Genomic DNA, 23,335 nt, shown 5'->3' with positions numbered 1-23,335 from the left:
TAACATCGCACAGTACACGAGTAGTAAAGAAACTTTCCATACCGTTATTGTGCGGCATGCCGCTGCGTTCTCTTGTTTTCATCTATGGTGCGCTTTGTGGCAACCGGAACCAAGAAGTGCCCCACAAGTGCTGAAACGATAGTTGCTATCAGCGCGACAAAGACAATGACCTGTGTTAGCTTTGATGGCGAAAACTGAATGTTGCATCGTTGCCCATCGCCTTGTGAAGTATTCGAATAGCTTTTTCCGAACAAACTCAATTAAAAACAGCACTCGCTCCAATGTTGGCCTCGTTTCATTCTGCTTCAGTTCTCTTTTCAACAACATATTCCTACGCCCAGCGCCAGATATCGGATTGCATGCTCACTACTTAATGATCACTAAAATTGCAGATCACTGAAAGTGCAACTGAATGGCCATCAAAAATTTCGACGGACATCGATTCAGTGGACACTGAGACAGCCAGTATGAAAAAAATTATGCTGAGGCTTTGTAAAATAATAAAAAGAAAGTGCCTAGCTGCGCCTCAACCTGCCAGTGTGAGAAGGGTACTAAGCATCTATTTCTTTTTTGTTCTTTCCTCCGCAACGCAGGAAACCGAGGCATCCGACAGCAGTGACATCAGCAACAGCCTCAACGACGGTGTCCCGTGCCGCATACCACGCTGAGTGCGCTGGCGTTGTCTCTGTGCCTGGGCGCACTCATTGGCGCCACGGCAGTGGGCAACGCGCTCGTCTGCCTCTCCGTCTGCCTCGTGCGGCGATTGAGACACCCCTCCAACCACCTCCTGGTCTCCCTGGCCGCCTCGGATCTGTGCGTCGCCCTCCTGGTCATGCCACCAGCCTTGTACCTCGAGCTGTCGGACCACCGCTGGGACCTGGGACGAGCAGCCTGCGACGCGTGGGTGTCCATGGACGTGGCCTCCTGCACCGCCTCCATCCTGAACCTGTGCATGATCTCCGTGGACCGCTACCTGGCAATCACGCGACCCCTGACCTACGGTGTTCGACGCACCGCACGACGAGCCTGGGCTTGCATCGCTGCTGTCTGGCTTCTGGCAGCCCTCATCAGCGTGCCACCTCTACTTGTCTTGGGCAACGAGCACGGAACACCCGACACGCCCACCTGCCTGATCTGTCAGCACCTGGCTTACCAGCTGTATGCCACTCTCGGAGCCTTCTACATACCCTTAGCCGTCATGCTGTTCATGTACTGGAGGATCCACAGAGCTGCAAAGAAGGTCATCGAGGCTGAGCACAGAGCGAGGCCGGGACCTCGTAGCAGGAGCTTAAGAGTCGTTGTCCGAGAACGGAAGGCATCCATAACGCTGGGAATTATTCTGACTGCCTTCACGGCATGCTGGCTTCCCTTCTTCGCGTTGGCGTTGGTGAGGCCGCTAGGAGGCACGCCTCTTCCTGAAGTGGCGCATAGCTTCGCACTGTGGCTGGGCTACGCGAACTCGGCGCTCAACCCCATCATATACGTGACGTTCCACCATGACTTCCGGCGAGCCTTCCGGGATCTATTGTGCTTCCGCTGTCAGGCGCAGGGTACAGGGAGCAGCGGAACCGCCGGCGGAAGCAGCAGCGGAACCGGCAGACAGCTTCTGGGTAGCAGGGACAACCACCTCAACTCGTTGGCCTGACCATGGTGGACGTCACCCGAAGACCTCCGCGTCTCCAGGGTCGACGCGAATCACCACAATAATAAGCGAAATAACCAGGGTAACCAGCACGAGACTCAGAACCAGCACAATCAAGTCGCCTGCGACTCGAGCACGACGCCGATTTCCCCGTTGCTGGATTGACTTGCGGCACCAAAGGTTTTGCGCTAGAAAAAATGCAATGTCGGCAATCAACCCGTTCACGCCGCTTGAGGACCAACGCACAAATTAACCGTATTATTAAATTTAATACAAGGTTTACAAGATATAACGAAAACTCTCGTCTAAATAGTTATCGTAAAAATATTATAAAATGGTACATGGTTTAGCTGGAGGTAGCAAGGAGGCTTGTAATATATTAACTTTTTCTCATCACAGAGAGAAAAGAATGCTCACATGTAAAGACAAAAAGTTCTTTATAAACAATAAGCGTTCACTGACAACTTAGGACTTCATCTCACGGGAACATTTATTCAAATTTTAACGCGCAATGTGCAGAAGCATGGTGAGGCTAGATGTGCTGCAGTATTGCCACTAATCATGAAAACAATGGTTAGCAGCAATATGGAAATGACAACTTCAGGCTTGTTTTGCACACAAAGACATTCCATACTGCCTTATTTCTTGCTAAATGCAGAACTGGGTTTAGTGGTTGCTTCCTTAAGAATCTGCTGCTCTTTAGTTTCCTTTTGTTCCCTGTGGAGCATAAATTACTACAACCCCTATTGCATATTGCTGCATATTAGGGACGTATTTTCCTATCTGGCTTTCCCACGCCATAAACTCTCTCAGCTAGAATTCTTGGAACCATTGAGGTCACACGGTCCACATGCGTACCGCCGGCAGCTAACTGCAGATGTTTCCACACTGCTGGAGAAAACAGGCGCGAACGGTGTTCGTTCGTGGCGCGATAGGAGCTAGTTTCGTCTAAAAGGAGGTTTACGTATGAATAATGTTTTCGGATTCGATTTCCTTCACTATTTGTCCTTTGCCCGCTTTACACGAAGCGACGGTAAAAACGTTGACAATAACAAAAAATTGCAACGCCGACATTTCTGACCACGCTTAGCACGTGGTGTTTTAAAACTTTGGAGTGTCTTTAATGCACATTACGCAATGATACAAGAGATTAGCTTTTGTATTCCCTATTCTTCACACACGTCCAAACGTTCTTTCATGGATTGCCATCAGGCCCCCTTCCTGTTTTCCAGAACCCTTTCGGGCAAGTCAACGGCAGGGAAGGCGCTTAGGCGCAGGACATTCCGCGAGTGTCACACTGGTTTGGTTTGGTTTATTGGGGTTTAACGTCCCAAAGCGACTCAGGCTATGGGGGACGCCGTAGTGAAGGGCTCCGGAAATTTCGACCACCTGGGGTTCTTTAACGTGCACTGACATCGCACGGTACACGGGCCTCCAGAATTTCACCTCCATCGAAATTTAGCCAGCCACCGCAGCCGGGATCGAACCCGCGTCTCTCGCGTCAGCAGCCGAGCGCCGTAACCACTGAGCCACCGCGGCGGGGCAGTGTCACACTGGGGTTAACCACTGAGCCACAGCGGCGGGGCAGTGTCACACTGGGGTCACGATTCATCCTTACTACCACTTGTGCTGTTATAGTTTGCTTCATTGCTGAGAGAGACAACAGGGGACATCCTGTCGGAGCCCTGAACGATTAAGTGTGCGGTGGACATTACCAACAGCGCTGGAAAAGCAGGAATGAAGAACAGTGATGACAGCCACGCCTGCGGATTGTCGGCCGTCACAAGAAGGACGCTGAGAGAAACCCGTCAATACTGCGTGAAACGCCGCGGTGGCATCCATTTTGTACAACATGAAGCTAGCTCCGTCGTGAATGATGCGTGAGAATTCATCTATGGTGTAGATGTGCATGTTCTGATGGTGCATTTGGTTGTGTGTTGATGTTTCATGTGCAGAACTTATGGCATACCGTTCACGCGAGCGACACGCTACCAACAATCTCCGGAAGTAAACGGTGCGAAACACCAAGAACTTCTGACCACCATGTCAAAGGCAACTGCAATAGCGACACCCTTGCTTGCCCTGACTCTGACGACCATCTTCAGCACTGGAAGATGAGTGACTGTGCCTTTTCAGGAGCTTATTTTAGTGTGCGCTGTTCATACTCAGCTAGTTTTGTTTTCACTTGACCGAGTGAAGATGCGCAAATTATGCGCTCTCAGTGTTCACCATTTCATGAGATCACAGAATTCGATACATGAAGTAAGTATGAAGAGTTGGATGCTACCTGTATCCGTGATTTTGATAATGACTTCATGGGTTAACAGATATTAACTTTTAGGGTATCTTCGTTCATAAGATTCATGGCGTGTTATCATGTTGAAACTTGCTGAGTGAACACGATAAAGCAAAAACTTGAATAACTTCCGACGCGGACAAAAGCACTTCCTCTTACAAATCCTTCGAAGTAATCGTGGAGTAAATTCATGCTGCTGTTGTGTCCCCCGCAATGTGCACATGACAAAATGGAGGCATAGTTACTTTATTGGATAGTTCTTGGAATTTTTGTGAACTTAGGCTTTTGCTCCAAAGTTGAAGCATGATACAATTTTCTCATAATTTCGTGCAGTAATAAGGGCTTCTTAAAAAAGAATTCTGAGCGTGTTGTCACTCCTCTAAAGCTGGGTTTCAAAGCCCTTCGATCATACCAGTGACGAGACTCGCATAAAGCGCGTGTTTTGAAATCCGGCGGTGTGAGAGGGCGAAAATTCGGAGGTTAACAGAGAGACACGCAGCTTGTGGAGTTCAGAAGAATTGCTCAACAGTGACCACAAAACGAAAATAGAGAATTAAAAGTTCCAGAGCTGAAGTCATTGCTGGCAGCCCAGCCCATAGGCGGCGGAACAATTTTTTCACCTCCGCGAAGTGACTAGCTAGGACTATTCAGATTTCGAAGCAGTTCCCAACTGTTCTGATCAAATATCTCTGGCAAGGTGTTCGATGAGCGACACAAAATGCAGCTTCGTCTCATTGGGATAGAGTTCATAATGAGGCACTCATCCTATTGGTCGTGATCGAGTGCTCACGTGACCGATGTGGTCCTTTTAGAAGGCACACTCATGGGATAGGGAGAAATGCATTACGCCTATTACTGTCGTCATCACCGTCGTTATCGCCCAGAAAGGGGGCCGAGAAGTCCGGGAAATTATTTCTCTCTCTTTGCATCTTGAGGTCTGCAGCGATTGCAAAATCTTTCAGCAGGTTATCGGTGTTCACCGCCAGAATTTGGTGCTCAAAGTTTCCTAAAAGCAGGATCTACGATTTCAGTGCAATAAAACAAAAGTGGCGTAGTCGCTCCTATGCTACCTATATCTCTCGAGTTTCATTGCTTCGTGTCCTGTTCTTGTGAGCTGCCAGCCCTTAGATCATTACGCGGGAATCGAACAAACAAATGTATATCCTTCTGGCAGCATAAGGGGCCAAGAACCTACAGCTGCTGTATGTAGTGATAGGGGAGCATTATATAAAAATGTAGACGAAATCCCGACACGAATGTAGACGCATCAGGAAGGCTGTCAGACAGAGACACACGATCTTTCCAGTAGTATTTACCGCGTGTCTACAGGAGGTATTCAGTGAACTGGATTCAGAAGAACCGGCAGTAAACTTAAAGGAGGACCCCTTGGTAAACTCCGGCTCGCTGAGGGGACGAATTGCAGAGGAAGATTAGGACCTAAACGGAAAGAACTCAACGGTGGGTCCAAAGATTGCATCAATAGAACTACAGCGATGGTTCCACGAAAGAGAAATATCTGGTGAATAAGAATAGGGTGGAGTGTATTTGGCCTGCACTCTCAGGTACTGAATAGCATCTTATCAGTAAAGACTCAAGAGGAAGATATATAACATTTGTATCTTGCCAGAATTCACATACGGCGCACCAACTTGGAGGCTGAAGAAAAGGATTTCAATTAGGCTGAGGACCTCGCAGAGAGCTATGAAAAGAAGAATGATAGGTGTAACATTCGGAGACTGAAATAGAGCAGAGAGGGTCAGGGAACAAACGCGAGTTATGACATGCTTTTCGCAATCAAGAAGACATGAAGCATAAGCAGGGCACGCAATGCTTATGCTTCATTTCTTCTTGATTGCGAAAACGCAATGCGACTGGAAGAAAACCGACAGACGTTGGGTCACGGAATATAGTCCAAGGGAATGCAAGCGTAGCAGAGGACGGCAGATAGTCTGTGAAAGGATGCGAGCAGAAATTTTGCGGTGGAGATAGGCATGTTCTAAGACTGGGCCCCTCACAATTCCCATTTCCCGGAGAATAGTTTTGAATTAAAAAAGTAGAAACGTCTGCTTGCCAAAAAAAATATTAGAGTAGGCAACACGATTAACCTCGCATTGTCCGGCAGCGTTGCGAAAAGCTCTAGGAACAGCGTCGTCTATGACGTATTTGTCAGTTTTCAATATTACGAAATCTACGGGGTGGCCCATGTATACTGTCTTACGCGTCAATTTAAAGTATAAAACACGCAAGCAAAAATGCCGTAGCCGTTGCTGGCAAAGAACCACCTTAATCTGAGGAATATGCGACAGGTGTGTGTCATAAAGTACATACAGTTAAGATGATGACTATCAGATAAAAATGTGAGTGACTACCTTTCATCGTTCGAAAAAAAGTAACTGCAAGTGCAGGACGGAACGGAAGATGCTATTTGACGTTGTTTTTTCTTGTTGAGCCGTCATCGAGGGGTAACAGAGGCGCTATAGGGAATGGCTCAGAGTTACTTTGTTTCTTTAGTTGTCTAAAGTGCACCAAAATCCTGATACGAGCTTTCTTTTGCCATTTCGCTCCCAACTGAATAATAGAAGTACGGAGAGTTGAGCTAGTTGGTGCATATGGCACACAGAGTCTTGTCTTGTGTGTCTTGTCGCTTCTTCTTTGTGTCCTCGTCCTGTGTGCGCTGTTCAGTTCAACTGAATAATGCGGGCAGCACGGCGGGCTCGATGCATCACGAGGCAATAGCAACTTATCTTCCATGGTATGGTGGTCCTGGTAAAACCTGAAATAGTGGTGAACGCACAATCCCAAGCAGCACAACAGTCCTGTGCTGAAAAACACGACCCATTTTCGTCACTCATGCAGCTCGCCGATCGTAAATGGCCATAATACGCTGCAGCTTCCCTAAAAGCCAATGCGTAGCCAAGCATTTGGCCAAAGATCAAGACGGGCTGCAGCCGGCCCAGCAGACGCAGTTTTACGGCGCGTTCACTTGGACATCCATTTGTAACCTCTCCCCAGCCTCCTCCCTTCTCCTATCACCTAAATTCGTTGCTTCGCTTTGGGCAACCAGACTTTACGTTCAGGTTAGTATAAAAATTGGAAACCGTCGTTCCTAACTTTGTTTGAGCATCACACTATACGATGTTCACTGCGTTTCAGAGAGAAAGTGTACAACGGAAAGAAGATGGAGAGGTACTTAAAAGTGGACGAATGCGTACTGCGAGGAAGCACGCGCATGCTCCTGCCTTTACCCGCGGCGGCTACAGTGTCACTGCGCGTTAGGCCATCGGCTCTGGTATGACTAGGTAGCAGAAACAAACGGAGAAGTGAGTTTGCCCAGCAGACATAACTCCTCACTGGTAGTCCGCCGCAGACTTGCCTGGCTTCGCCCTTTACGCAGTACAGGTGGTTCAAAGCACTTCCCATTCCATGGATTTACTGGAATTTCAACATCACAGTACAGTTGCAACCGGCAGCTTCGTTCGTTACCCTTGCTGCCCTTGCTTTCATCGGTTGATGGTCAGGTTTCGTAACACTCAAAACAAAGGAACACGCAGAGACTGCGCTGTCTCTAAAGATTTTCGCAACGCTCCCGGAGTCTGCAAGAGGGTAATCATGTTAGGTACACTAACCTATATTTATCAGCAAATAGACGTTTATAGTTTTGTAATTCACGGCTAGTCTCCGGGGATTGGGAAATGTGAGAGGACCAGTCTTCGAACATGCCTCTCTCGGAAAGCGCTCGATGTGCAATAGCGGCAAGATGCTTGATTAAGGCTGTATAATTGAAAAATTCTGGGTGCCAAAATTTATGGGGGGAAAACAAGGCTTATACTTGAAATTTAATGCTTAAACGGTGCCACCTTTACCTTACTTATGGTTGCGTCGTTTTTTATATTTGAGAACAGCTCAATTATAGGTCTCTGCCACTGAGACATTAAGAAAAGAATTGTTTTGCACCTTGACGAATTAATCAGCACGCGCACTCCTGGTGAGCGCGAAACGTATGCACAATTAACCGTTTGGGTTGTGAACTTGGAGAAGTTGTACACGCTTTTAATAAGGTTGATCTAGTCATCTTTTCTCGTAACGAACATTTGTGTGTGCGAGGTGACGCAAACACTGTGCCATGAGATATGACATCTGGGCGCCAGGGCAAAGAAGTTAACCTCCTGTATCAGTAATGAGCACTTTCCTATTTATATTTAACCCTGAAGCTTTCATTCGCATTGTTGCAATCCATGGAATTAAAGCATGATCAAGAGATGATTCGTATATCTTCCTCTAAGGAGTATAGACACCAAAATTTTTGCTTGTGTGTTTTATTCTTCCTGTAAAGAAGACTGCGGGCATACGCGCGAGACACATGGCCATCATGACCTGGTGCACGCTCCTGCTGGACTAGCTGATCTCGGACTGCTGTTGGTCCTGCTCCCGTTAAGAAGCTTCACCAAATAAATCCCACCTTACACTTCCAAATTCCACGTACTGCTTTAGAATACAGGAACCACTACTTGGTAATCACTTCCGATCACAAACTCATAACTGAACTTGTTCTTGATACTATGCCGGTGCCAGTTTCAACAACCGAACGATGCCTGTGACGTGTAATGTGTGCTCGGACGCACGAGACGTTAAAAAAAAAACTACACTATTATCTCTGATTCGTAGTTTTAATTCACTGAAACGCGTACGACAGCTTTTTTGAAGAGCTGAAATGAAAACAGTGACGTATCAGCGTAGGGACACTGAGCCACGATCGCAAACGGCCCGTTTAAAAGAGGCCCCAGTGACGCAGAACGCCTTTATTTTACAACTAATTTTGAAAGCGTTTGGAAGGTCATTCAGAGTTAATGCGTATGTTTCAAAACTTGAATGCAAATCCTTGGAGCCAGTAATCCCTAATTTAAATATGTAACAACAATTTTAAAGTACACCGTGACATAGCGCTGACTTTCCACTTCACAGTCTCCAAGATATTTGCTTTCGCAAGACACGTCGCAAAAGGCATTCGGTGAAGGGCACAAAGGTTGACGCCGTCACTATGACGGCCCATTGTCTAGTCGATGCTCATATCTCGTTTTCTAGGGAACCGCAGATACTGGGTACGTTTCTAGACTTGTCATGAGACGCTGCAGAAAGCAGGATGCATAGCATGGACTTCGAAGACGCAAAGCCCATTTGTGCATGTGGACCAAACTGTGGTGCTGGCTATGAGGCCGCAGTGACATTGTGTCATTTGTAATCCCCTACGGGGCTTCTCGCATAACCTCCTTCAAATGTACTTGGCCACGAACAAGCCACTCGTTGAACTGGACTTAAGGAGCTTTCTAGTTCACAGACTTCCAAGGTCTCAATATGCGCATTTCATGTCTCATGCCATGACGTTATGCTTTTCCACTTTCGGTGCAGAAAGCGCAAATGTGGCGCTTAACTTTTGCACTTGCGGCAGGTGCGTTCAACCAAGTGTTCACTGTATTCACGTTTCACTGTTAACCATTAAACACGGTTTTATAGTCATGTACTCCCAGCACACAATGCGTACCAACAGACGTGACACTAGTGACCACAGTTCACAAATGTACGATGTCTTAATTTTTCGTTTGCTGTATTTTTTTTACTCTTGTGTAAGGTAGAACGCGAAGAGGACGAATTAGAGAGTGAAAAACAAAAAGAAGCAAGTGCTTTTTTCACACCTGCATTTGATTTGAGGGAGCAGGTTTCTATTCCACTGGTTTCAGTAAAGGCAAGCATAAAATGATGCAAAAATTTCACGGGTATACAATCAGACAAAGAAGGATCGCTGTCTCCTTTCAGATCTGACATTCACCGACGTGCCATCTTGCGTTCTGCGCACACACAAAGAAGCGTTGCAGCAATTTCTAGTTTCACCTTCCGGTTGGTGTGAAATCTTTTTGAACGGCAAAGTTTTGTTCGAAATATTTGAAAATGCAATCTACAAGGTAGCGCACATCGCAGAAGATTCATTGGTTCTCGCGGCAATAATTCTAGGGGCAGAAAAAAAAGACGATTGAAAAATATATTTCGAGACTGGTTTAAACGCCGATTTCGGCTAAAAACCACTTCAGAATGCTACCTAAAAGAGGACTTATCCACCGGTGCAAACGATAAATAATATTCGTTCTGCGCACAATTGGTCTGAAAAAGAAAAAGAGAAGAAGAAGTAATCAGCAAAAAAAAAGCACATTCGAATCACTGTCCTGCGCGTTTCGAAAATGCAGTACTAATTCATTGCGCCACATGAGCAATGACAACAGCGATTTTTAATTTTTGTCTTGCCCGGTGTCAAAAGCATTGCTACATATTCGGGCATGCGCAGAGCAGCAGATCACGCGTTGTTGAATGTCAGGTCCTTTTCAGCGATAGTTCCGATTTTCTTCCTTGCAGAATAGATTGTGTAGCTCTGCCACGCTTCGCGCAGTTTTATTTGTGCCTCTATGGAGATGCATGCAATTCAGATGTTCACATGCACTGTTCCATGAAAGAGAACAAATTTTACGAGGGAGCGCTCCTCCCGTTTTCCCGTTATCTGTCATCGACTTGTTGAGGAAAACAGGAGGAGCCCCGAGCACTGGGAGGTGGTACTGGCCAGCTCGGACCCCTCGACCGAGCTTCAAGTAGTGAAGAAGGCCTGGTGGGCAGCAACCGCCCATGGACGTCCGCATTTCGGAGAACCACCCCCCCCCGAACTGAAGATGCCAATTAAACGTTGTTCTCTATCTGTCCTCGACGCGTTCACACTGTGAGATATGTAAGAATGAATGCATATCCCCATGCCCAAATCATCGTCTTGTTTAAACTGTTCCATGTATCACCACCATACCCAGCCAAACACATTCCTGTCGTTGCGCGTCTTGCTCTTGTTGTTAGAATATTCATCTTGTGAGAAAGAAAGCAAGCGTTTTGGTGTGCTGAAGGGAAAGAGAACTATTTTTATCGTGTACTATCTGTTGCTTATGTGAAACTGAATAAACGCGTTCTCCACTCTATACTCCACAACATTGTTTCATTTACACCACTTCCTTATTACTTTCCCAGCTGTGCTGCTTTATTTATGAGCAAACTTAAAGCTTTAGCAAATGTTCGCAAGCTTGGTACAGGGATTAAAAAATATGTAATCATAAACGCGTTTCTTGAATTTTCAACTTGCCGTCTCAGGAGCAAATACGACTGCGGGCGTTGGGTCGTGCTGGTCACTCATTATTAGCAGTGGCCATTTTATATACAAGGGGTTCGAATAAATATTGGCTCCTGAGTAGTGAATTCTTATTACGAGATGGAATTCAGTTTAAGTTTTTCTATTCCCTTTCATTGAAAGTGCAAGATAAGGTGAAAAGCATAATGCCTTACTAGGCATCGGTTCCAAGCTGGGGTTGCCAAGACAGTTATTCATAGGGAATCCTCTAGTTAACAGCAGGCCCTTTACACCGCCGTTCATTTAGACTTTTGTATAACATCTATATAAAACAATTTTTTATACCCTGAGCTTGGCGCATGATAGCATTAGTTGCTTATGCGCCATTAAACTCAACTCTACTCAACTCTAGTTAACAGCAATGAACGCTGGACAGAAACGTAAGGCACATATAAAACATTAAAAACACTACATATAAAGACAAAGCGTATGGTGAAAATGTTGCAATGCACGACAGCGTAATCAGAAAAACGAACAATATGCGTTTGCATGCTTGAGGTGGGGCACGAAACCTGATCAGGGTTGAAAGTTCTGTCTTCGGCATTGTCAAGATTCCGGACTTTTTTCAGCGGACCTGTGACCAAACGTATGCGGTGCAACCGAAGAAGACAGAGCCTGAGCTTCTGCAATTCGTCAAGCAAGTCTACAGTCATGCCCCGAAAACCGAGAAGGAATGGTGCAACATATAAGGCATGGAAGTGCTAACCAAATGGAAGCCCACCAGCATGTCGGTTCAGGTGAGAAAGGCAGGAATGTATTTTAAGGACAATGGCCTGTGTATTCTTCCCTCAGATAAGGAGGGAGTCTTCGTAGCGTTTCCAATAGATTTCTATCGAAGGAGAGCACTTGACGCAGTTGCTTCAGTTTTTAATCGACACCAGCACGTCTCACTGCAAAAGGTAAAAGCGCAAGCGAAGTTGTGTCAGAAGCTAGAAATGCCCAGGCTTGTGCTCGAAACCACGAATTTGGAAAAAAATTGCGCCTCTCCCGTAACCGAGAGTAGAGTAAGCATGAAATGTTTACGGGCCTAACACAGGCTCCATTGCTCGGCTTAAGCAGCTGTGACGGTGGCGGCATTGAAATCCAGGACGATGCAGAAGCGTACGCGGACACGACGAGACGCAGGCCTGTCAAGAATGTATATGCAGCGCGTTCGAATACTCTGCTAGCGTGTATACATCTGCCTGCCAGAGGGGGAAAGGGCTTGAAGGCCAAGCGGCCGGTCTTTTACATGCGTGAGTGTGGGACCGCAGCGCCATCCTTGGGGAGGGAGCGAAAGTTTTCCGCCGAAAGCCCTTCTCGCCCTCTTTCTCTAAGCGGCCTTCTCTCAAAGCCCCTAACAGATCACGTATGACAACGAAGTGTATTGTGGCATGTATGTGCTTTTTGCACGCGTTATTAGAAATCGGAAATTATAATTCCGTGCATTATCAAATGCACTGCTCGACTGATATCTTGATAAACATTGAGAAGACACTGGCAGCAGTTATTTTTTGTGACTCGTTTGGAGAGCAACCGGCGCTTGTATGCCGGTCCCGTAGGAGGGCTTAGAGAGTCTCGTTGAATCTCGTTACGTCTCGTACGGTGCCCGGATGTTCTCGTTTCAGAGCCCGGATGAGTGGAATTCAGTGCCCGGATGATGGCTCTCGCTCTCGGCGTGACGTCACCACAATGCCGACAACGGGAGCTAAAAGCATTTCATGCTTAAAAATTGCCTTAGAGAAGTTTTTCCAGTTAAGACTCACAAACCTGAAGCGCCTTTCCGGGTCATCATCTCAGAGCGTGACTCGTGCAGAAGGAAGTACGCCTATTTTTGCAAAATAAACTGAAGCTTTTTGGAACTCAACGAGCCATTTGTTATGACTTATGAGGCGTTCAGAAGAAGCTGCCGAATTCCTGAAAGGTCTTCATGATACAAGGGTCGAATTTTCTTTACGTACATATAAAGGACCTGTACTATTACCCTTTGCAAGATCAGCAGATTTTATAATGTATTGAAGACAGCATTGATGACTTTGGCGCCGTCCCGCTTCAAAATGAATAGGGTGTGTCGGTAGATGGATTCTTGAATTTATTGTCCTTGTATCTTAAGCAAAACGGTTGTGAAGTTGAATGGGTAAGTCGACCTGCAAAAAAAAATGGAGTGTGTATTGGTTCTTGTGTAGCGCCTGCCCTTAGGGACCTGTTTCTTGCGAATATAGACAGGAGGTTCTAGAGTAATTTTTACAGTGAAGTGGTGATTAAAACACTCAGATTTGTAGATGATTACTTGGTTGTCATCCAGAAGAGCAATGGAGCCCTTCTTCAGGTCGCAGAAAGCATAGTATCTATCTTCGCGAAGTGTCTTAAGCCACTGTCAGCTAGTCACGAGCTTCCCGTAGAGGGTCAGTTGAGTTTCCCCTTCAAGTGGAGATGTGAGGAAACATTTGATGATGATGAATACATGGTTCGGACTCGCAAACAATCACATTACTCGATGGCGGGACAAGAAGGTTAACTATTTATTAACACATAAATAAACGAGAAGAAACAAGCAAGGAGAAAAGTATTTGCAACATGACTGGACTGTTGATTACACGAAAATCAGCCCCACTTAGCCGGGAGCGTTCCCTTTTAAGCCTTCTGTCTCCGCCCTTGGCGGGGAAAGCAACCAATAATAAAACAGGCGACACTTCTCCAAAAACGACGCCCCGGGAAAGGACAACAAAGCCTCCATCAGCAAATCAAAGACTGGGGAAAGGATGCCAGACCGTCAAATACCTAGGAAAGGAGAGGTTCCGAGCAAGCACACACAAAGCACTGAACTCGCCGCGTTCCGAACCTCCACCTTCCTCTTCGTTTCCCCTCCCGCACACGTGCATACAAGACGCACGTACGCCACGGGAACAATCACCGAAGGCTCCTTATACAACAAAAAAATTCAGGGGGTACTTTGCCTCTCTAAAGTGCTGCAAGGCGAAAGCGTTTCCTGGCGCACTCTTTGTTTTTATTTAATTTTTATTTTTCATATTTTATTTTTATTTGTTCTCCTTTTCTTATCTTTATTGTTTTTTATTTTTATTTTCATATCTTGTTTTATTTTATGTTCGTATTTCTGTTCATTTTATTTTTATTTTCCTTTACTTGATTTTATTTGTTTATTCCTTTTATTTTATTTATGAAACCCATGCATTCACCAGATGCGCCTTTATTCATGCTCGAACCTTGAGCCTTCGTGGCGGAGTGGTAGCGTCTCCGATTCAAATGCTAAAGGCCCTGGTCCGATTCCCACCCTCGGCGCAGTTTTCTTTTAAGCAGTGACGCCGAATCGCAGACAAATCTGCCGACACGGCTGCCGACGCGTCTGTCGACACGGCTGCCGACAAACTGCCGACACGGCTGCTGACGACAGTACGAGGAATTAAAAAGGCTTTCGCCTTAAAAAGGAAAGCTGTCGCCGAGGGGTCCAGCGTCCAGTGGGAACAAACACGACGATTGCAGGCGTTCAAACACTGCACTGTAGAACGCTGCGTGCTAGAAAGTATCTGTGGTGGGGAGTCAAGACGGAGTCAGAACGAGCGTTCTGGCGATGGCGCCGCCAGCAACAACAGAGCAGCCACCGACGCGCGTCGCGCTGTGTGTCCGCGCGCGTCCGTCGCGCATCTGCGCCTCCATGAATTCGGCCACCCCTCAACCGGGGACATGTGCACTGTGCTGGAAGCTGGATGGCATCGCAGAAAGTTCAGCGAACTTAACAGGGTCCCATTTGTTTTCTTGATCTAAAACTCGTTTCCGAGTCGTGTTTGTTGGATGCATGGGCCTAGAGGGAACAAGTCCCGTTTACGCTTTCGGCACATATGAAATTGGTTAAGAGAGGGTGGTAAAAACATGCCTTTCCGGTGCACTCGATAGGTCGTGTACATACCTAATGACCACAAGTTAGAAGAATCAGGTAGATCTTCTTCAGGCAGCAGACTGCCCGAGGCACCTCAATAGCGATAATAGAAGGATTGTACGTGCAGGACAAAAGCGAGAGGTTGACAGTTAAAGGCGAAGGTCTCAACAAAATCATAGTAATGCCATATATCGGCATGTTTTCCTATGCCCTAAAAAGGCTGCACAGAGAATTACAGTTAAAATTTGCATTTCGGCACGAGAAGGATTGTCCCGCATGTGCATGGCCACTTCTCCGGACGTCACTGATCGGAAGCCCTGCACGATACGGCATAACAATCCGACTGTGCCGTGTACCGACAACGTAGTCTACAAGGCGTCGCCTTCGTGTGACACGTTGTACTATATAGGGCGGAGAGGCCGTTGCCTAAATAAGCACCTGAGTGAACACTACAGAAATGTTAGAGACCAGAACTCATATCTAACCTAAGTTTCAAGAATTTATGGTGATAGGAAAGCATGGCGATAAAAAAACGAGAGAGATAATTGAACCAGCGGCAATGGAGAAAGCGAGGAATGAATAAGAGTGTTAGGAGTCCTTCTGTATCGTTATCAAAAAAGGGCACAGCTTTCTTGAATTCAGGGCAGCGGGCGATAGTGTGAAACGTGCTCACTAGTGTGTTTGTGTGCCTTTGGTTTTTTTTTACGTTTTGACACATCATACTTTTGACAAGGTGATCGTTGGTATGCTTGTATCCTCGTACCCTGCGCCAAATAAAATCGTTTAGTGGAAGTTTAGCGTTGTTGCTGTGTCCCTTTCTTGTCGCGCTCGATGGAACCTCATGCCTGCAAGTGGGATGGAGTTAGGAACGACTAGCATCCCCATAGCAACTGAAAGTAAAATGTGCAGCATTCAACTAAAAGTTTCGCCTGTCGATTTGGTCACGAACCCTTAACTTCGATATAGTGCCCCTCCTAGCGGTGGTGGAATTCTGTCAGTAGTGCACTCTGCTTAGTGCCGCCGTAGATGAATCAGAGGGGCTGTTCTGCTTCGCCCAGCTTACAGAAGATGCATGTCTACCAGGGTCAAGGAACACTTGAAGAGTGGGCGCCTTGCATCCGACAAAGAAGACCTTTTTGCATAATGCCGTGGCTCAGTATAGCCGTCTTCCCAATTAAATGATGGCAACTCAAGCAAGGATACTCCAGTGTATGGCAGCGCATCACGCCTTGTCGAGACCTTAAGGAAAATTTCTTTCTGTGGCGCCGCCTGCAGACCCAAACTCTCCCTACACCCTACCTGCCTCCGCCCCATCCTGTTCCTTGTGCTCTCACCCCACCGCTACCCTAACACACATCCCCGTAGAGTATCCGGCTGATCCTCCCCAGCCGAGCTCGCAGCTCCCCACCTGGGAGGAATGGGAGGCCTCACTGCGCGCGACGGACCCGCAACGGCAGAAGACCGCCACCACGCGGGCCGCTGATCTGCTGCAGCGCCATGGACTGCAAGACATCTAGCGCAGTGGGGTCGTGTCTAGCCCGGATATGTAGCCCACATCGGTGGAAAATAAAAGTTTCTTCCTCTCTCTCTTGTCCGCAAGGAAAGAAGGCCATGCGGATTTTAATCAAAATGCAGCGCCTTTTATTAAGGTCACAAAATGCAAAGTTACATCCCAGAAAGTTGGGCCTGAGGGAAGTTGGGCATGAGGGAAAGTTGGGCCTGAACCCTTAATCAGAACCTCCGTCTTCCCTCACCCCACTGTCCTCTGGTGCAAGCAGCGGCTGACAGAATGCAGCCCCGTTGGTGACCGTCTTCCGTTATGAAGCTACTACTGTCAATGTACAGCCTTTGTCAAAACTTTGGAGCCCAGGGTGTTTGCTTTTGAGGCACACTGTCTGGTTCGTAATACATATCCAGCGCTCCGAATTTGCTGAAGGTAAGATTTCTGGTCCTGCCTCCTCCAGGGGGTAGGACTACCACGAATGTTACAGGAGTCCCACTGCGAGGCTTACAAGCAAACCCCTGGGCTCTAAACTTTTTACAAAGGCTGTACCTCCCGAAAGCGCTGCCTGTAGTGCCGCCATTACGCGTTCGTTGCTTTCCCCCGACATTTACTGCGCTTGCCAAATGATTCAAGAAGGAGAGGTTCCCGCCAAACTACGGTAAGGCTTTCTCAAATGCCATTTTCTCCTTTTAGGTGGCCTGTGCGTGGGAGGCATTGAGCAGCAGCTGACAGCGCCTGTGGTACCGTGGTTGTCTACAACGCATTAATGAATGAAGGAAGTTAGTTAATTAGCGCGTATGCGGCAAAGAAAAGCAAGGGAGGAAAAACGAAAGGATCGAAATGGTAGTGAGTACATGATGCATTGTAAGTTAGAGATAGCGGTTGCCCTCATCGCATGTCCTTCATGTTATCGCCGTGAAGAGTAGACAACAGGGCGATGCGCAGGAGGATGCGTTCACCTAAGAGTGCCGCCACAATGAGTTGATGCAGCGTGTTCACGAAACGGCCGTTGTCGCTGATAGTTCCAAATTCATTTCACGGTGTACTTGACATAAGGGTAAAGACAGTTTATCCGAAAATATAAGGCCTCAAAATTCTTTTAGTGTTTCTGTGAGGCTCTACCAGTGCCGTTGCAGATCGAGGTTGATTTGCTCTGTGAAATTCTGTTGGACGCGTCTTTTATGCTGCCACGTTATAAAAAAGCACGGTTCACGTATAAAGTTAGTTGAAAGTTAGCCTATGTGGCGTCTACTTCCCTTCTGGAGACGGTTTCTCAAAAGGTACTGTATTCATTACGTTAAGACGTTAAGAGACCTGAAGCGGACCGAGTGGCTGAGGGAAGAAACGCTGGTTAATGACATCCTTGCCGAAATCAAGAGGGAGAAACGGGCTTGGGCAGGGCATGTAATGTGAAGGCAAGATAACCGCTGGTCCTTAAGGGTAACGGAGTGGATTCCAAAAGAAGACAAGCGTAGCAAGGGGCGTCAGAAAGTTAGGTGGGCGGATGAGATTAAGAAGTGTGCAGGGATACGGTGGCCGCAGCTGGAAAAGAGCAGGGTTAATTGGAGGAACACGGGAGAGGCCTTTGCCCCGCAGTGGGAGTAGTAAGGTTGATGGTGATGACGATTACAGTATTCATTATGAGCATGAGGCTCGCCTAAACATCTACGCTGATCGTGATTGTCGAAAGCGAGGCCAAACGTAGTGCCCGCAGTATAGAGCCGCGCAGGGCAGGCAGCTTCCCATGTGTCCAGAATCATGGGCCAGTTGCTCCTCTGGCCGATCGGAGAGTTGCCTCTGTATTTCTGGCAAAGGCGACACATCCAAAGGAGTGAGCTCAGCCTTGACAATAATTTCACGTCCAGCTTGGCGCCTGAGAGAGAGAGGATATGACGAATAACAATGAACCGAAGCGCCACGCAAGACAAGAAACAGGTTGCTGCAGGAAGAAAGTAAGGCTTCTGGATAGTACATTTTATTGAACCAAGGCAACGCTCTACCGCACGAGACGATCCGACGGAGAGCTCTCGTTTAATTTCCATCACTTAGGGCCCTGAAACACGCAGTGCAAACTAAGATCACACTCGTTATTGCATTCGTCCTTATTCTAAAAGGGGCTCCTGCACAAGTAATTGAACCTACGAACTCGAACAAAGCACACGAACAACAAAGCCACTTGGTCACCAAGAAAGATGTGCATGGCCGAGGAAGTCACGTCTTGAAGGCTGGCCAGTGCGCCATCCTGCAAGGCTGAAGGATACGGCCGAATCAAATTAAATTTTACATCACTCGAGCACCCTAAACATGCGCTCCACTGGGCTTCTCGGCTAGTCTTGATCAGTACTGTTAATACAAAGAAAAATCAAGGGGAGAGTTAATATTATACAACTGTTTCATGCACAGCAGCAGTTATAGTTAGACAAAAAGAGGGAAAATTGTAATATATACAAGCAAAACATTTCGCTATAATCGCACCAGAAAAGAGCGTTTACTTAAAAAAAACGATTTTTAAGCTTCCAGGTGGTTTCTTCAAAACCACGGTAGAAGCGTAATCAAAGATCATTAATCAGAAACATTTTTATAATCGGTCCCATTTTTAAAACGGCAGCTGAAGTATTGTTTTGTCGAAGGATAGGGATAGAAAAAGCACAAAATGGCAATGAAATGTTACACAAGCTGCTTTATAATTACGTTCAGGGCGAAATGACATACTGTATAGGTCGCGCGGAGGAGTGTATCGCATCGATCTGTTGGTCTCACTGTCTGTCAGAACGCGAATGTCTCTTTATTGCGGTAATAATATGTGATACGGATATGTAGAATACGTTAGTCCCCTTCTCCCTACTCACTAAGTTACATAGTTATGGAAAGAAAATAGTACAGTTTTTATTTCACAAAGTACGATGAACTTTCCAGCTTTAATAGCATAAAAAAGAGCGAGTCAACCTGCTGCTAAATGAAGTTATGTGAAGACTAAAACAGAAAATTCAGTTGAGAGTTGAACCAAGTAGCGCACTGATTGACCCTTTCAAGGAAATTAGCCCGAGTCTGTGATTGAGCTCAACAAAGTAAAACAAGTAAAAAATTCTAAGAGCTGTGGCATTTGTAAAAGACAAACACAAATGCTAAAATAAATGAAGTATCACACTCGAAAGTCTGCGGCTGATTTTTTTTGTCACACAGTGAACAGCTAAACATTTCAGTACCAGTTCCCAATAGAGAGACCCGGTACCATAACCAGGTTTAATTGAATGATCTAACCAATCAATAAGATGAATGTGTGGCACTTGAAGTCCATAAACATTCATGAGATTAAAATTTGAGGAAGACACCACTACACACGTAATCATGTTTTAGCTTCAATTTAATGCTTTCTATTGCGGAGTATATGCAGTAGCATTCATGTTTCACTCCAATTCCGATTTCACTGTATTTCCCCCGTCAATCTAACTGCCTATTCCGATTGTGGCTATATTCCAGCGCTGTTCTGAAGCAGGCAAATCTTGAAGATTGCTTTAAGAGTTCTCAATTTTCGTTGCCACGCTTTGGGCCACCATGGTCGACTTTAGCTCCGCGAATCGCAATATGCGCACGGGTGTCCCTTCAAAGGCCCGTCTCCATAGACACATCCGAGGCGCACGAGCGCACCGCCTACGCGCCCAGGGCCGCGCCGCGACAAGCGTCGGAAAACTTACGCATCTCGATGGCCTATCGCCTCCTGTCGCTGGTACTCGCGCTCAGCTTAGCTCAGCGAAAACGGCGCGAAGGGCCGTACCGGTTGCCGAGAGAACTGCGTTCCTTGATTGGTTACACCGACCGCAAACCAGCGAGCCGCTTCAGGCGCCGGCGGGAGCGAGGCGCGAATATCTGACATGCACAGATATTTGCCACGCGTGAGCGTGTTGTGTTGGGTTGGGTTTTATGGCACATAGGCAGCTAAGGCCATCATGCGCCAAGCACAAGGTATAGAATGAGTTTTCTGTAGAATTTTCAAAAATGTTAAAAATCATCGCTGGTGTAGATGGCCTAATAATACTGTACTACCTAGTAATAACGGAAGAAACGAAACTTAGACATGGCTAATGTTAAAAGCCTTAAGAAGGTCAGGTAGTCTCAGCGCCTATCCTTGCCTGGGCAAGGATCCCGAGGCTCCCAACCAGACAAATAAAAACCTCAGCCTTCTTCTCATGAATGAGAAAGTAGCTGAGGTGTATCACTTAATAAAGTGAACTAGCGGATCGAAATTTACAGCTTTTCAAGCACGCCTGCTTCTTTTAAAAAGCTAAAAAGAGAAGGTATGTTAACAATGGCATTATCTAAAAGCAGTGCTGGGTGAAAAGGAATGCATTCGTTATAAAATTCAGTGAAGTATTTTTTTCTTAGTTTTTCCAGTTTCGCACAAGAGAATAAAATGTGGTTAACGGTATGTTCATCTCCGCATTCTTCGCAAACAGGTTTGTTTTGTTTTGTTAGCAGGAAGTTATGTGTAAGGTGAGTGTGGCCTATTCGGAGACGGCAGAGAATCCCTTCCTTGAAGCGTTCCTGGTGGTCACACGACCTCCATTCCCCTAAAACCGGCTTTACTAAGTGTAGTTTATTATTGACTTCACTGTTCCAAGCCCACTGCCATTTCTTCCTTAATTTCCGTTGTACTAATTTTATGCAATCGTTAAAAGGTATGTTTACTTTCTTTGTTTCCATCCTACGAGCTTGAGCAGCGCACAAGTCTGCTTTCTCGTTCCCTTTTATTCCGATATGACTCGGGACCCAGCAGAGTTTTATATTTTGTCTTTTAGCTGCGGCTGTTACTATGCTGTGTATAATGTCACCAAGAATAGGAGTGGTAGCGTTTCTAGCGTGGAGAGCTGTAAGCACACTTAAGGAATCTGTGTAGACTATACTGTTTGTGAGGTGCTCCTTTAATATTTTGTCTATGGCCACCCAGACTGCGTAACATTCTGCAGTGAAGATGGATGCGCAATTTGGAAGTCTTACTGTTTTCTCCGAATTACCTCGCACCACTGCACTTCCTACGTAAACATCTGTTTTTGAGCCATCTGTATAAAAATCTGTGAACTTGCTGTATTTTTGATCGAGTGCAAGAAATTCTTGTAGTATATGTTGTCGTGGAGTTTGTTTTTTATGAAATTGAGTAAGGGTGAAATCACAGATTTTAGGAAAATTGTACCATGGAGGCAGTGGATCTTGTCTTTGAGCAATGTCGGGTAATGCATCTTGTAGGCCGAGGTTTTGGCACATCTCTTCAAAACGCAGGAGGAGTGGTCTGATAGCTAGTGGTTTGCTATTAAACAGTGTTTTCGATGGGCAATGTATAACAATAGGGTAACAGATATGTTTTGGTAGGGAACGGATTTTTAGAACGTATGAGCATGTAAGTATGCTTCTTCTATCTGTAAGAGATGGTTCATTTGTTTCAACGTAAAGAGTATTTATGGGTGACGTCCTGTAAGCGCCAGTTGCAAGACGTAAACCTAAATTGTGCACTGGGTCCAGTCGTTTCAGGTACGATGGCCTTGCTGAACCATATACTATACTACCATAGTCTAATGAGGATCGTACCACAGAGCGATAAATTTTTAGGCCTGCCCTGTCAGAACCCCAGTGCTTATGTAAAAGGACTTTGAGTATGTTCAGTGATCGGGAAGTTTTCTTTTTTAACGTGTTAATATGAGGCAGGAAAGTGAGTTTTCTGTCAAATGTTATGCCTAGAAATTTATGCTAATTTTCTACCGGTAAATCTATTTTGTTAAGGTGTAGGGTGGGGTCTGCCTGTAAGCCTCGTTTGAGTGAAAACGGAATGGCCACTGTTTTCTGTGGGGAAAATCGGAAACCATTTCTGTCTGCCCATGCTGTCAGTTTATTTATTGTTAGCTGTATTTGTCTTTCACATGTTCATATGTTCGAGGATGTGTAAGCTATCTGTAGGTCGTCTAGATAAAGTGAATACATAACAGACCTTGGTATTATTTTGTTAAGAGAATTCATTTTTACAATAAAAAGAGTTGTGCTTAAAATACATCCTTGAGGCACTCCATTTTCCTGAATAAAATCCCTCGAAACGGTTGAGCCTAGACGGACATTAAATGAGCGGTTAGATAAAAAGTCTTTAATGGAGTTCAGCATTCTGCCATGGATGCCAAGTTCAGCTAAGTCCTGAAGAATTCCGAACCTCCAGGTAGTATCATATGCTTTTTCTAAATCAAAAAAGACTGCAAGACAGTGTTGTTTGTGTATAAAAGCTTGTCTGACTGTATTTTCGAGACGGACTAGGTGATCTGTAGTTGAGCATCCCTTTTTAAAACCACACTGGTGGATATCAAGAAGTTCACAGGATTGAAGAACAAAGGTTAATCTTATATTTAGGACACTTTCGAAGGATTTGGCGAGGCAACTGGTCAGGGCTATGGGTCTATAACTGCTAGGAGAGGTTGGGGGTTTACTAGGTTTAAGAAGCGGCACAATAATAGCTTTTTTCCAGGCCTCAGGTATTTTTCCCGATATCCAAACTGTGTTAAAGAACCTTAAAAGTGCTTCTACGGCAGGTTGAGAGAGATGGGCCAGCATTTCGTAGTGGATTTGGTCGGGTCCTGGAGCGGTTTTTTTACCAGCAGACAGTACTGTATTTATTTCTTGGAGGGTAATCACACTGTTATATTTTTGGTTTGCTCCTCCACTAGTTGGAAGCCTTTGTTTTTCGGCTGTGTTTTTGTATTTTAAAAAAGACTGCGCATAGTGTGATGAACTTGAAACTGCTGCGAAATGTTCCCCCAATATGTCTGCCTGTTCCC

General features: G+C 46.0%; 1 protein-coding gene across 1 annotated transcript; it reads left to right on the top strand.

The window, feature by feature from the left end:
- The first annotated feature begins 667 nt into the window (after window positions 1-667).
- LOC149333542 (5-hydroxytryptamine receptor 1-like) lies at window positions 668-2,099 on the top strand. Its single transcript, XM_089556075.1, has one exon. The coding sequence runs from the start codon at window positions 833-835 to the stop codon at window positions 1,643-1,645; it is 813 nt and encodes a 270-aa protein (XP_089412201.1). The 5' UTR covers window positions 668-832; the 3' UTR covers window positions 1,646-2,099.
- Window positions 2,100-23,335: the final 21,236 nt, after the last annotated feature.

Source organism: Amblyomma mixtum, chromosome 8 (genome assembly GCF_055824585.1).
Source record: "Amblyomma mixtum isolate Tamu chromosome 8, ASM5582458v1, whole genome shotgun sequence".
Taxonomy (NCBI): Eukaryota; Metazoa; Arthropoda; class Arachnida; order Ixodida; family Ixodidae; genus Amblyomma; species Amblyomma mixtum.
Note: the sequence above shows the minus strand (reverse complement) of the source record. Positions and strands in the feature narration are given on the sequence as shown.

What these genes read in the sequence shown, in the direction of transcription:
- LOC149333542 (XM_089556075.1), top strand. Translation starts at nt 833, where the DNA reads ATGCCACCAGCCTTGTACCTCGAGCTGTCGGACCACCGCTGGGACCTG.